Source organism: Penicillium waksmanii (genome assembly GCF_028829765.1).
Source record: "Penicillium waksmanii strain IBT 27052 chromosome Unknown utg000004l:1.0-5674109.0:1.0-5678898.0, whole genome shotgun sequence".
NCBI lineage: Eukaryota > Fungi > Ascomycota > Eurotiomycetes > Eurotiales > Aspergillaceae > Penicillium > Penicillium waksmanii.
This window is the reverse complement of record NW_026643251.1, coordinates 5096795-5110902: the sequence shown is the minus strand read 5'-3', so window position 1 is coordinate 5110902 and position 14108 is coordinate 5096795. Positions and strand designations below refer to the sequence as shown.

Here is a 14108-nt window from a genome sequence, read left to right as displayed (position 1 = left end):
TTTCAATCTTTTGTGATCTTCTAAATGCATGAAATGGAGGTTTAAGATAATTAAAAACGGACTCAAGATCTAGTAACTAACTAGTTGGTACTGGGACGATGTGGTTGTACATAGTACTACGTGGACGGCTTTCCCCACATCAAGTACCACTGCTTCAACTTGATGTTCAAGTTGTCACGGATGAAATACATAGGGGGTTAGGTTAGAAAACCCATGCCAATAAAGGTGAACCTAGGAGCTTTCCAGGGATACGAAATATCTATGAAGAATGAGCTTAGCACTAGGATCTTCTAGTAGTGTTGTGCAGTACTAATCTATGCCTAGGTGGAGGTATACTTCTATCGGCCGAGCTATCACAACACCAAACATGATCAAAGCTGCCAATGTTTACTGACTATTTGCCGGGTACTTCATCATTATCTGGGAAATAAACCCATTACGAAACCCTCCGATACCACAGCTACCCCTCCACCGCGCAAGATATCCCCGAGAGAGTAAAGCTGCTGACGCCATCAGACTCCAATTTCACGTCTTGCCGAGGAGCTGCACGCCATCCACTCCTACTATCCTGCGGGGTTTACACAAGAAAATGTGTTACAAGAAAAATTCAATAGATAAATAAATAGGAGCGCGCCTCCTCTAAAAAGACTCAATTGCCTTTCTGAGCTCCCTCAATTCCTCCCAACTCAGTCTCGCGATATCAGACAAGTACGCCATCATGGGTTCCACCGAGAAGAAGCAACTCATCATCAATGCATTCGCCATGCACTCCCCCGCACACTTGAATCCAGGTCTATTCCGCTACCCAACCGACAAGGGCTCCGAGTACAAGAACATCAAGTACTGGATTGCGCTCGCCAAAAAGCTCGAAGATGCCAAATTCCACGCTATCTTCTTCGCCGATGTCCTGGGCGGCTACGATGTCTACAAGGGACCTGCCAATCTGGACCCGACCATTCCAGCCGGCGCGCAATTCCCGATCAACGACCCCCTGTACAGCATTCCCGCCATGGCAGCTGCAACGGAGAGTATTGGCTTCGGCGTCACCGCCTCAACCACCTATGATGCACCCTACGCTCTCGCCCGCCGCTTCTCAACCGTCGACCACCTCAGCAACGGTCGGATTGGCTGGAACATTGTAACATCATACCTCGACTCTGCAGCGCGGAATTTCGGTCTGAACACCCAGGTTGAGCACGATGAGCGCTACCGCATTGCCGACGAATACCTCGATGTCACCTATAAACTTTGGGAAGCCTCGTGGAGAGACGATGCGGTGACATGGAGACAAGAGGCCTCGAAGAATGGTCCGCCGGAGGGTGCGCTGGGCCATTATGCTAACCCGAAAGCTGTTCGTCAGATCAATCACAAGGGGAAATACTTCGAAGTGCCCGGCCCTCACCTGTGTGAGCCCAGTCCGCAGCGAACACCATTCCTCCTTCAGGCAGGAACATCAACTGCCGGCAAGGCCTTCGCAGCAAAACACGCCGAGGCCGTTTTCCTCCACGCGCAGAAGCCGGAGTTGGTGCGCCCTTCGGTTGACAGCATTCGTCAACAGGCGGCTGATCTAGGCCGTAACCCGCAAGATATCAAGGTGATCGCTGGGGCGCTGGTCATTGTGGCTGAGACCGACGAGGAGGCTCAAGCCAAGTTCGATGAACTAAAATCGTACGGTGATCGTGAAGGTGCTCTGGCTCTATTTGGAGGCTGGACTGGCTACGACTTGTCGACCTATACCGATGACCAGGACTTCCGGTTTGTGGAGCAGCCCGCTGTCCGGAGTATGGTTAATCACTGGGCAAGCACCGTGCCCGGAACCGAGGGTCAAAAGTGGGATAAGAAAACAATTGCAGATTATTTGACTCTGGGTGGTAACGGTGTCAAGATTATTGGTAGTGTGGAGACGGTTGCAGATGAGCTGGAGCGATGGGTCTCCGTTGGCGATGTGGACGGATTCAACCTCAGTTATGCCAGTCTTCCCGATACATTTGACGATGTTATTCGCCTTCTTTTGCCGGAGTTACAGAGCCGCGGTCTTTTCTGGTCGGATTATGCCGTGAAGGGAGGAACTTTCCGGGAGAATGTATATGGAAAGCAGGGCCAGTCAAGACTCCCAGAGTCGCACCCCGGGGCAAAGTACTTTTGGCGACAGGGCGAGGAGGTACCTCCCTACAGCCTGGAAGAGGCGCAATAAGATAGCCTCCTATTCTCACGGGGCTCCAGCGAGCCTAATAATGAGATACCTCCTGATAATGCTCCTCAAAACATTACTAGATGACCTGCGGATATGGTTACTCATGATCTGAAATGGAAACAAAGCTCTACATTTACCTACATCTAACAGCTATGATTTCTGAACTTGATGCATTGAACTTGTACTACCTGTTTATTTACACATCCCACCAACCCTCCAGATGAGTTTTCAAATTGATCTCCTCCGGGACTTTTAAATGGGGTGTCAGGTTGGCACTAGGATCCAACTCCCTAGAGGTCCAGCCATTTCCGAAATAAGCAAACCGATTCCCACTCTGGTTAACGTATGTGTACTCCCAGTCCTCCCAACGAGGATCTCGACGAATGTAATTCGCATGAGAAGCACTTCCAGGGAATAACCCATGAATTCGACCACCAGGTTGACCACCATTATACCAAGAACTGCAATTCTCCGACCAAACAGTGCGCGGGTAGAACTGGTCGCAGTACTCGACAAAGTCGTCGGTCGCCTGTATCGAAGGAGCAATAGATTTGATTCCCTGGCTGCGAATCTTTCGTATCACCTTTGCGACGTAAGTGATTTGATTCTCCATGCTGTTTGGCACAGTTCCACTGTGTCCTGAGGCGTACGGTCCGCCAATCCAGAGCAGATTGGGAAATCCTGGAGTCGCAAATCCAAGATAACAGTACGGGAATCCGAACTGTCCATCTTTCTTCCACGCATATTTCAGATCAATTCCATTCGCAATGATAGAAAACGGGGGCGCATGGTCGACATTCGCACCCGTCGCACAGATGGTAATATCTGCAGGTCTCTCGACTCCGTCTTCAGTGACTATCCCCGTCGCCGTGAAATGTTGAATCCGCGGGCGGATATAACTGACGTTCTCTTTTGTGAGGGCCTCCAGGTATCCCGGGCCAGGAGTTGGACGACGACAGTTTGGTGGGAAGTCTGGGAGAATCTGCTCGCCTAGCTCTGGTTTCTGTGAGACGCGATGCAGCATAATTTCCGTCCATTTCTCTCGTAATTCCCGGTTTTCGGGAGTGTCTTTGAAAATGGCGCCGAATCGCTGGAAAAATCCCTTCTCAACACCGGTACGGTACTCCAGATAAACTTGGGGATCTTTGAATGTTTCCCGCAGAGATTCCGGGATTATATTTGGCTGCAGTCGACGGACTCCTGCGTTTCCACTGCTAAATGAGTCGGCGATCCAAGTAGGATTGCGCGCGTAGTGGTCGACATGGTTTGCTAGTGGTTGAATTGAGGGAAGAACTTGCAATCCAGAAGCACCGTTTCCAATCAGGGCGATTCGTTTCCCATTCAAGTCAATAGAATGATCCCAATTAGAGGCGTGGAAAAGCGCTCCTTTATACTCTTTGATTCCCTCATAATCAGGAAGCTTCCAGGCATTGAAGTGGCCTATCGCGTTGATGAGAATGTCTAATTTTTCCTCGTATACCTGGAAAGAAATAAGCTGGTCAGCTGGAATTTCTTTTCTCCCTTCTCTCGGTGAATTTAGGCTACCTTTTCTGAACCATCAACATGTGCAATGGTAACATTCCATTTACCTTCTTCCTCCAGCCATTCTGCCCTTTGTACTTGTTGTTGAGCTCGAATATACTGGTACACATTATACTTTCGCGCAACCCCCTGCCAGTAATCTCTGATTTCGGCACCTTGTGCAAACTCTTCGGACCAATCGGTGTTTGGTTCGAAGCCGGATTGGTACGCGTGGGCAGGTATATCACATCGGACGCCGGGGTAGGTGTTCTCGAACCTATGATAGAACAATCAATAACTATTATCATATGGCGCCAAATGGTAGAAGATTTACCATGTGCCTCCCTGATTATATAGTTAGTCGTCTATCCTGAGAATCATAATAGAACAATGATCATAATTCAACTTACCACATCGGCATTTTTGTCGTAGATGCGCAGATCAAGTCCTGGCAGCTTTTCCGGCAAAAGAACGCCAGCAGTGATTCCGGTAAGACCTGCTCCGATGATTCCCACCTTTACGGGTCGAAGTGTATCGATGGGATGCTCCTCTAATTTGAACTCCGGTGTCGCCGAATGTTCCGAGTCGAGATCATCTTTAATTGTAACTGTCGGGTTTACCCCATCCAGGCCCGATGGTCCTTTGATCGACTCGACCTTTGAATCAATCCTCGAGGTCGACGATAATGTCAGAATCTCGGGATTTTCCAACAAAGCCATGGCTTGACAATGTGTTCGAGATGGCCTATTTGGTTTGAAAGTACCAACAGTCTTGCCTAAATGTGTTTACTTTGGGTTTACCATCTTTAATGTATGTGAGAGCCCCTCCCAAACTCCTGCACGCCATTCGGAACATTTTACACGTCAGTGGTTACAACTTTTAATTCATCCATTGGTAAGATGATTAATAGATATGCCCAGCAGAATCGTGGGCGCCCTACCACATTGACCTGGCTGATTCGGCGCGGCTAACACCATCAGCTTCCACGATGGCGTCAGGGATTGGGGTACCCTTTGTCAACACCATCCACCCCACTCTAAACGCCATTCAGGACCCTCTTGAATCATTCCGCAATTAGATAAACATGCGCTTGATATTTGATTGGTGATATTTGCCAATGTTATATACTCCGTACTATGCGGGGTTTCTCGGCCGACTCATAGTTATTGACAAGCAACCTTAGAACCATGCAGTACATAATGTATTTCCAGAAGGATTTATTTATTTCCAATCGCAGATATTAAATGTTCTCTTTCATAGTCTCTTGTCATTTTAATTGATTTAAATTGCCATTTCCAAGCTGAGTCGAGAGGCAGCACTCCTTCAGATTAACAAGCGATGTGTCTATGTATCTCCAAAATACTCTACGGCACTGAAGCATCGAAAAGGCTTGAACTGTTCCATCTGAGCTTACGCATCAAAATCCAAGACTAAAATTCAGTCTCGAAAATAAATCGCGACATTTGCTATATATCAAGATGGTTCTCTCCAGTCACATGATATTCATTCTATCTGTAAAATGACATGTTGGTTAGACCAATAAGTCATTTTAATCAATACCTTCCATATAATAAAGATTATATAATAAATATTATGCTGTCACCTTCAACTTCTATTTTTCATGAGCTTCAAATCAAGTTGCGGGGTTATCGAACCTTGTGGTACAGTGATTACGCACCGGCGATATCTCGGCTTTTCATGACTCACTCGGGATCGCTTTCGCATCGGCCTAGCTTGAACCATCTTCTCCTGTTAGGCTGACTTGACAAGTGTCAATTCTGATATTCTTCCCGTCTGCTTGGAAGTATCCCTTGTACGCATTTCATTTTCTACATCGCTCTCGCCATGTCATTCACCCCGCCAATGGTATCGATTGCCCCGCGGACCTGGAAAAGAGATAACAGCAAATTCTTTATCTCGACGGACCAATATTTGCTCTCGGTAAAAGCAGTCAACGAAGCCTACGGAAGGGAATTCCTCTATTGGGCCAAACCTTTCGATGAGGATGTTCTCCGCCAAATGCTTTACGGCTGTATGAGCTTCGGAGTCTACCAACAGATTCCTACTGCGCAATCACAGGATGAGCCCGAACCCCCATCTGCAGAGAATACAGAACAGATCGGATTGGCCCGTATGATTACCGATGGTGTGACATTTGGATACTTGACGGATGTTTATGTCTTGCCTGAATACCAAGGACACGGACTTGGAAGATGGCTTATCGAGTGTGTGTCGGAGGTTTTTTCGAAGGAGAACATGCCGCACCTTCGTCGCAACATGTTGCTCACCAGCAATGACCGGATGCAAGAGTTTTATGCCGATATATTTGACTCAATGAAGGTTGTGGGGCGCGAAGAGCGAAAGGACATTGGGAAGGACTTGGTATTTATGTGTGCTCGACCGGGGGTCAAGCCAGATCCTTTTACAGCTTTGGAATAAAAGAGCAATTATTCATATCCCATGTAGAAATCAATAGAAAGATTAACTATGCATGGATGTCACACGCTATAATTTACCACGGCAGTTGCAAGGGGGGTTGATAGGTCTTTTCCAAGAACATCCTCGGCAGTCCCGATATCTCTGTTCAGCATTATTATCAGTATCTTATTTGACATCCAAGGAGAAGGGAAGGCTTACGCTGGTCCTCTGGGGGCCCAAAATTCACCCGTCTTGCTTATATCGAAGGCAGCGATAAAGGATGCGAGTGATTGAGCCGCTTCGTCGGGTGTCACAGCTAACGAGAAAAGTCTTAGCTTGATGTTCTTTTTCGACTGAGTCAATGGCCAGCACGCGAGTCACTTACCTCCACCGGCATCCCAATACTTGTCAAATCCAACGCTCTTGGTCATCTCCGTCCGCATGAAGCCTGGATGCACCAGGCCAACTGCTATACCTTTTGGCTTCAGGTCCAGACTCAACAGCTTCCCGACCATATTTAACGCAGCTTTGCTCGCATGATGGCCGAAATTTCCACCACCTTCTTTTTCATGACGAAGAGTGATGCTACCCGCTTCGCTACTGACAAGAATTACCTTACTTCCTTCTCCGAGTAGTCCTGCTTTCACGAGGTGATGGACCATGAAAACCGGACCAATGGCAGAGGTCGTATACATTTGAACTTGTTTATCCCAATCGGGATTATCGAAGGTCTCGAAGCCGAAGTACCCCGCCGAGATGATGGCAGTCGAGATCTTAGTCGAGGCCGGCAGCTGCGAAACAAGCTTTTGGCCTACGTCTGGCTTGGATGCATCGATTTCCGTCAACCAAGTAATTTCCGAATCATGTGAGGGTGTCGTAGAGGATCTCGTGGTGCCAAACACATGGTGGGATGGCCTGCGGGAATATAGAGCTCCGAGAGATGCTCCCAGGCCGCGCGTTGCGCCGACAATGAGAATATTGTTGCTCATGGTAGAGGGATTTGGCAATGGTAAAAGTTGGGGATCGAGTTGAGTTCTGATGTCTTGAGGTTGAAGGAGAGAGAACTTGAACCAATTTGAAAAGAGTATTCAGGTTATTTGTGCTTATTTGGAATGCGTGCTGAGCTGATATAAATGACGTAATTCGTGCAACAGCGAGATTGCGCGAGCAGCGAACAACTTAAAGTATTCCAAGGTTAGTAAATATTCCGCTTAACCACCTTTTAGATATGTGATACTACCATAGCGACTCGGAGTAGCTCGCTCTGGAGTACTGCTATAAAATGGATATCCACTGAGGATATTCCATGGCGCATTCCCATCTCCACTAGGTGACTCGGTAGTATCCCCATAACATGGCTAGAACCCTTGTAACCACTAGTTAACTACGGCTCTATGGTTTACAATTGTATGCTTACTAGGTGGCCTACTTCAGAGTACTCTATGAAAGGTTTCTCGCACTGCCCCGATATTGACCCATTTATCCTATAAATAAATATAGATGTGCTAGTAGTTCACTAATCGAGCGCTCTGGGCTCGGCTCGGCGAGTGCTCTGCAGACTCCACCAATCTTCACCACACCAGCGTTTCTTCTGCTCCAGCCTCATGAGAGAGGGGATACTACATCCATCCATTACGGAATAGGGATTAACTATCTCAAAATTCAAGACTGAGCTGCTTCTCCTCCTCACCGGATCCAGGGCTGTGTCTGGCAGCTTAGTCATAATCCCCAAGGGCGGCAAAGTCGACTCTCGTCCAGCTGTGGCTTGCTCGTCTTTAACAATCGCGACTCCCTCCAGGTGTCTTCGCCGGACCTGATGTGGTTCCGAGCCCCAGCATGACTGGTTTTTCTAAACTTCTGCCCGTGCAAAAGTTTCGAGCTGCGATCAACCGCAGAAAGGCGGGCGCCAAGGTCCAATCTCGCGACCTGCCGGGGTCCTCCTCTTCTCTGGGGTGAGTTGTTTCGGCCTTTCCCTATGCGCATTTTGATAAATAGCTCGTTTTTAACTTTCCTTCTTCCTCACTCACAGCTTGACCCATGCCGATCCTCCCATCCCTTCCCCGTGGGGCCTCCCAGTCGAGATTCAAATCCAAATCTTTGGTTACTGCGGGACTGCCGATTATCTCCCGCTGAGACTCGTCTGCAGGCCCTTCAATGAGCTCCTCACAAGACACGAACACGAGATTGTACGGCAATACCTCCGCCAGCGCCGTCATGGAACTCTCCCCTCGCCAATCGACCACGAGCGAACCTATACCCGCAATCCGGAAGACGATGTGCTCTTGCTATCCGACCTTTTCCCTCCATCGAAGAGTGCTAGAGGGGGCCATCTTTATACATTTCGGTACCTGAACGGCCTTCGGCAAAGACAGAAGCAATCTTCAAAGCTTTGCTACTATCTCGCAGACCGCATCATGGACCGGTTCGTCCAAACCGATCCAATTTTCTTGAGAACCTCTTTTCCCTCAAAGAAAACAGAGCGGACTGCCCTGATGAAGCGAGGGAAAGTTAGCATATGGTTCCATCTGGCGCCAATAATGTAAGTGAGAGTCCAGGGTCCAAGCATAAGCATAAGCTCTGAACCAATCGAACTAACTCAACCCCTGCCAGGTACTACATCTTGTACTACCTCGAGTCGTACATGTCTGCTAGACGGGAGAATACCAACATGCTTCTCCGCGAATACGAAGCCGGCCGTCTCACCGTGCCTATCACCCTTCGCACGCGCCAGCAGATGTACCACGACATCCAAACGCGGATACTCCAAAATCCCCCCTTCACAAATACAACAGCCCTGCTTGCGACCCATCATTGCATGCATCTGCTAGTTTCTTACATCCGGTACACGATGGGGTCAGAGACTGAGATAGACGATTCATGGATCAGCTCGCTGCTCACGGTAGCGCCGTTCGGGCGCATTGTCGAATTCTTTTCCGCTGAGATTGGTGACGGGGGCAATCAGCGCATGCAACGGAAGGAATTCATGTATAACTTCCATCATGATATGACGGCGCATAGGAAAGATCATATGAACTCGGTTATCTTCGGTCGGTCTTCAGACCAAAATATCCACACCTCGGTCAGAGAGCTCTGGTTCGATGCGGCCCGGACGGAGCTGGCCTCTAGACAAGCACTTCCTCACGAGATTGAAGTTGCTTGGTGTTGGAATTCTATTCCAATATTATTTGGCTGTGCTGATTGTCAGCCAGGAGAGGGATGGAGAGCATGATACATTGATTTCAAGCGTTCCGGCGTTGAAGGCATATATACCTAGAATTTCCCACATTTTCCTCTATTTACGAACAATAAGCAAAGAATATACGAAATTGCATTTCTAAAAGTCTAGACTTTTGTTGTCGCTTTATCTTATTCCGAGGGTCCCATATTTACTGCTGTCGATCTACATGCTGTCAATGTTGCCATTCTGGGAAGTTTGTTTGGTTTGCATCGGTGTGGGCGCGTTGCGCGACGGGCAATCAATCACCTTCAAGTTCAAGTTGGTCCACTGGCACCTCACTTCACAGCAACAACTTGAACCATGTGAACAGCGCCAATATTAATTCCCAATTGGAAAACTCTCCAGCCATGGCGCAAGCATCCCCAGCCCAGCTATTCAATACATCGTGGACTCTGCACCGTCTTTCCCCCCCTCCACCACGGAAAAGACTGCGAGACCCTCCTGAACAACCCAACCGCATTAAAAGTCTATGCGACGCGATTACGCGACCAACTGACAGGCGACGTGCTCGCTGGTCTACATGCGAACGCAACCACAGCAGAAAACGATGTGCTGTCAAAAGCAGGCGCGCTCAAAAACTGCCAGTGGCTTCCAATCTCCACAGAGCCCCAGTCCAACGGACACGCCACTTTTCCGGGGATTCTGATCACGCTGGAATATGAAAATACCACATATAAAGCTGCTTTACTTGCAGGGCCAGAGGCAGACGCGGAATCCCGCTCAGATGGTCATCGCGAGGGCACGACTTCACTCCCATTGCTTTTGACGAAATTCCCAAGTGCTCTGCGACAGACCTTTCTCTCATTCTTATCGGCTAATTTCGACACCTACTGTTCAACCCTTCATCTGCCATCGAGTTTTCTGTGCTCTGGAATGGAGTCTTTCATAGAGAGTCTGCGGGGTACAGGCTCACGGACTACTACGAATGATGACACTGTTGAAGAAGTTGTCAAAGACCTCCAACTCACCCTTGCCTTCTCACAATCGATTGCACCAGCGCTACGCTCTCTAAACGTCAATATTTCTCGAACCTCGCTGAAGCAATTCTTGAGTGTAGATAGCGCGGAATCAAAGGGCCGCACTCTCAAACAGAAGCTCCGCAGCCCTTTCATTCCAAATCTGAGCTCTTATTTGGAAACGCATCTCGCAATGAAATTAGATCTGGATGGCTCGGCTCAGAGCCATGGGGCTGAACGACATGTCCGGCTATCGAAAGTTGCGTGTGCTGCTTTCGCCTTGGGTATTGATGGGCGGATGAAGTTGACTGTCGCCAACCAGGTCGATGATGACGAAGGGATATCACCTGCTCAACAGGCATGTGAAATGTTGCTCCAGGCGACGATTCGCAAGGCTGTCATTGGGGACCAAGCGGCGACATGAATATCCCACCGGGGAGTAAATTACAACACTACGGGCAGCAGACTTCGAGAGGCAATGAAGACCAAGGTTATCCAGCGCTACGCCAGCTTTAAGAATGCATACCGATCGCAGTGGCAGAAAGAGATAACTGTCAAATCCAAATGGCATCATGCGATTAGGGAATCGACCCAAAGGGCATGCAGATGTCCCCCTTCAATTTGGCAGCCTACATTCAAGTTCCATAAGGCCCAGGGGTGGGAAGTGGCCAATCCTTGTTTGGCCGCCAACAAGTTGCCTTCGTTAAGAAATGAGGGCAGGCGACCTCGATTCATCCAGGATTATGGGAACCGGGCCTTCTCCAGGCTACAATATACCTAGCAGATGAATACATGCACTGCAATGGATTTCCAGGGGTATTGAAATAAATACCTTCACGCTATTAAATGATAATGAATTTTGCTTGTCGCTCAATAAAAGATCAGGCTCAATTAGCAACAGTTAATAAGATCCATATATATGTATTTATGTGCAGAGAAGCAATAGATCATGAGATAAATCTTGCTTTGTCAAGATTGACACTGAGATGAAGCCATTTCCAAGGGCTCTAGATGATGTCCGTCCGATTTTCAGTCTCTGCCATTTGAAGAGCTTCATCGACTTGGGGCACAAAGTGTGTCAAACCGCCGCATTGTTCAACGATGCCACTCCGTTCGAACATGAGGAACACACTGTCGTTGGGTACTCGACTGAAGAAGACTCGAACACCCTTATCCCTGTATGATTGGACGATCTCGTACAGTACCTGAGTTCCAGACCCATCGATGCTTGTCACGCCGTGCACATCAAAAATTATGTTTTTGTTATGTTCCGGCGCACGCATGCGTGGCAGAGCAGGGTGCGCCCGGCTGGAACCATACAACTCCAGGCGACGAAGACGGTTCTTGAGATCGCCCGTGTTGGCAAAAGTGAGAGGTTCGGGAATCTTGACAATGAGAGCTCCCTCGATGAGCTCCACATTATCGGGATGCAGCTCAGCATTTTCGAAGCGGGCTGCGGGCCCGGGAATCTTGCCCAGAATTTGGATCCGAGGCTTGGTCGCGTGTCGAATGAGGATGACGACAGAGAGGCCAATGCCGAAAGCCATGCCTAATTCAAGGGAATAGAAGATTGTTGTGGTGAAGATAAGGAGCATCAGGGTCAGTTCTGTCCATCCTCGAAGACGGAAGAAGAAAATTAGATCGTGGGGGCATTCTTCTACAAGGGAATAAGCCACAACTGAGATCATGGAGCAGAGAACGGCTTTCTGTTTTGTGTGGATTAGTACATGACTCTAGGTAGATGCCTCGGCGGGGGTTATGGAAACTTGACGAACCGGAAGATAGTAGAGATAAGGTAGAAGCACAAGAATTGCCACCAGAGTGATGATACTGATGAAGATACTACTCATCGGGGAGCGTGCTCCAGTTTGAACATTGACCTTGCTTCGACCATACCCGCCAAAGGCAGGTAGAGCCATGAAACAGCCACCAATAAAGTTCGCAACACCAAGGGCCACCATTTCTCTGTTGGCGCTCATGTGCATACCTTGGATCCCATCGGGCTGGCTATCACCCAGGCCCTTAGCCGCAACCGATGACTCGAAAAAGCCGAGGAGGGTGATAATGAATGTTTTGCTCATTGCTGTGCGAATGTGATCCATATGCTCAAAGCGGAATGGCCAGTTGAATTCGAACAAGCTGCCAGAGCTTTCGGTTTGTCCAAGAAGTTCGAGTCCTTTTGATTCCCAGTCCAAACTCCAGGCAAGAATCGCCGACAACACAACGACTATGAATCTGTCTGGGAAGTAAATCACTTTGGGGAATCGTGGCATCATCCACTTTTTCAACGTTCTTGAGAAAAAAGGTTAGCATCGACGAAAAAGACAGGTTGGGGTATGCATTTGACGAACCGGAATATCATGATGACAGAAAAGCTAACCAGGGAGACAATCGCCGTGAGCGCATGGCACTCTCTGCCGTGACGCACAATGAATGACAGCTTGTTAACTGAAGTACCATGGCTGACTCCCGCATCTTTTGCAATTTCTGCAAGGCCCAATTCAGGGATCAATTGGTCTACGAAGATCACAAAACCAATAGCTGTGATAAACCCGCGAAGAAAAGGCCGACTAAGGACATTGTCCAAAAATCCTAGTCGGGTCAATCCTGCCAATAGAATCATAGCACCGCTCATCGCTGTCGATATTCCAATCACAATAGCGTGCTCGGCCCCATTGTCGTCGGAGTCCTTGTTAAGAACACATGCCTTCACAATGGCACCAGTGAGAAGCGAGCCGGCCGCTTCGGGGCCGATGACCAAGAGAGGGCAACTCCCCAGGATGGCATAAACAAAAGGGTGAATGACGAACGAATACAGTCCGTTGACGGGAGGTGCGTGGGCAAGATTGGACGCCAAGGACAAGGCCATCGGGATGTAGATGGAGGAGACGGTAATAGCAGCTATGAGGTCTCCGCGAAGGAATTCCCATCGGTATTGTCCAATCCAGTTGAAGAAAGGGATATAGTAGGAAATGTACCTAAATAAGGACCGGTTAGTTCAATTTTCATATGTAGTTGGATGTGGGCTGTGACAACAGCTCAGGAAAGCCTAGGGCAGGTCGCATACAATTTTTTATGCTCATTCATAGACAGTGCCGAGGTAGACGACTTCATCTGCGACGTATACTCCGACTCTGGGCGGGACCCCAACGGATCGTCTCCACCTGAGGCTGTGCCAGAATTTCCGATACCACCGTATCCAAACTGACCACCGGCGGTCCCCAGGTAGGATTGTCGATCAGATGCCTCTGGTCGGGGGAGAAAGTGCCATGACTGCACCGCCGTTCACCACACACCGGGTCCGAGCTATCGTACGATTCCAAAAGGCGAGCTCTGACGTGCGAATCGCTGGTAATCCCGAGACCTTGGGTGCTGTGTATTCCCTGGCCAGCAGATTCAAAACCCGCCGGGGATCTTGAACGGCTATTGGGGCGGAAGACGTCGACAATCCGTTCCTGCAGAGTACGGCGAGCATCGGACTCCTGCCGGAGGAGTGGACTCGATTCGGATGACATGCTCTAGGGATGAAACAATTCAAGCTCGACCTTGATTTAAGGGCAAACGGGACCAGTGCTCTGTCAGCTGCATCGAAGGCGGATAAGAGTCGTCTGCAAGGGTTGCTGAGGAGGGAAGATCGGGAGAACCCAGCTAGCAAGCTAGTTTTATCATGTAGGAAGGGCGGTAGAGGGTGAGCGGGGACGTTCTGTAGCTAGGTGTAGCTGTACCAATGGTGGGCTTTGTATTTGTCCCGAGGCAAATAAATTAATTGGAAAGTTGAATA

The 14108-nt window shown here is 48.8% G+C and overlaps 6 protein-coding genes across 6 annotated transcripts; 3 read left to right on the top strand and 3 right to left on the bottom strand.

Moving 5' to 3' along the window:
* Nucleotides 1–718: 718 nt before the first annotated feature.
* N7481_004729 (LLM class flavin-dependent oxidoreductase) lies at nucleotides 719–2194 on the top strand (the record flags this gene model as incomplete). Its single annotated transcript, XM_057263948.1, has 1 exon — nucleotides 719–2194. One exon carries the CDS (start codon nucleotides 719–721, stop codon nucleotides 2192–2194), a length of 1476 nt encoding a protein of 491 aa, XP_057125609.1.
* A 196-nt stretch (nucleotides 2195–2390) lies between these two features.
* On the bottom strand, nucleotides 2391–4434 carry N7481_004728 (flavin-containing monooxygenase; the record flags this gene model as incomplete). The annotated part of the gene is made up of 4 exons (XM_057263947.1): nucleotides 2391–3674; nucleotides 3740–3992; nucleotides 4050–4060; nucleotides 4126–4434. The coding sequence occupies 4 exons, from the start codon at nucleotides 4432–4434 to the stop codon at nucleotides 2391–2393; spliced, it is 1857 nt and encodes a 618-aa protein (XP_057125608.1).
* Nucleotides 4435–5560: 1126 nt separating this feature from the next.
* On the top strand, nucleotides 5561–6154 carry N7481_004727 (GNAT family N-acetyltransferase; the record flags this gene model as incomplete). Its single annotated transcript, XM_057263946.1, has 1 exon — nucleotides 5561–6154. The coding sequence occupies one exon, from the start codon at nucleotides 5561–5563 to the stop codon at nucleotides 6152–6154; it is 594 nt and encodes a 197-aa protein (XP_057125607.1).
* A 59-nt stretch (nucleotides 6155–6213) lies between these two features.
* N7481_004726 (oxidoreductase, short chain dehydrogenase/reductase family superfamily) lies at nucleotides 6214–7122 on the bottom strand (the record flags this gene model as incomplete). The annotated part of the gene is made up of 3 exons (XM_057263945.1): nucleotides 6214–6295; nucleotides 6353–6449; nucleotides 6519–7122. 3 exons carry the CDS (start codon nucleotides 7120–7122, stop codon nucleotides 6214–6216), a joined length of 783 nt encoding a protein of 260 aa, XP_057125606.1.
* An 847-nt stretch (nucleotides 7123–7969) lies between these two features.
* Nucleotides 7970–10751, top strand: N7481_004725 (CENP-A-nucleosome distal centromere subunit CENP-L; the record flags this gene model as incomplete). Its single annotated transcript, XM_057263944.1, has 4 exons — nucleotides 7970–8085; nucleotides 8163–8672; nucleotides 8744–9294; nucleotides 9682–10751. The coding sequence occupies 4 exons, from the start codon at nucleotides 7970–7972 to the stop codon at nucleotides 10749–10751; spliced, it is 2247 nt and encodes a 748-aa protein (XP_057125605.1).
* Nucleotides 10752–11334: 583 nt separating this feature from the next.
* Nucleotides 11335–13842, bottom strand: N7481_004724 (SulP family inorganic anion transporter; the record flags this gene model as incomplete). Its single annotated transcript, XM_057263943.1, has 5 exons — nucleotides 11335–12033; nucleotides 12103–12619; nucleotides 12679–13305; nucleotides 13395–13573; nucleotides 13624–13842. The coding sequence occupies 5 exons, from the start codon at nucleotides 13840–13842 to the stop codon at nucleotides 11335–11337; spliced, it is 2241 nt and encodes a 746-aa protein (XP_057125604.1).
* Nucleotides 13843–14108: the final 266 nt, after the last annotated feature.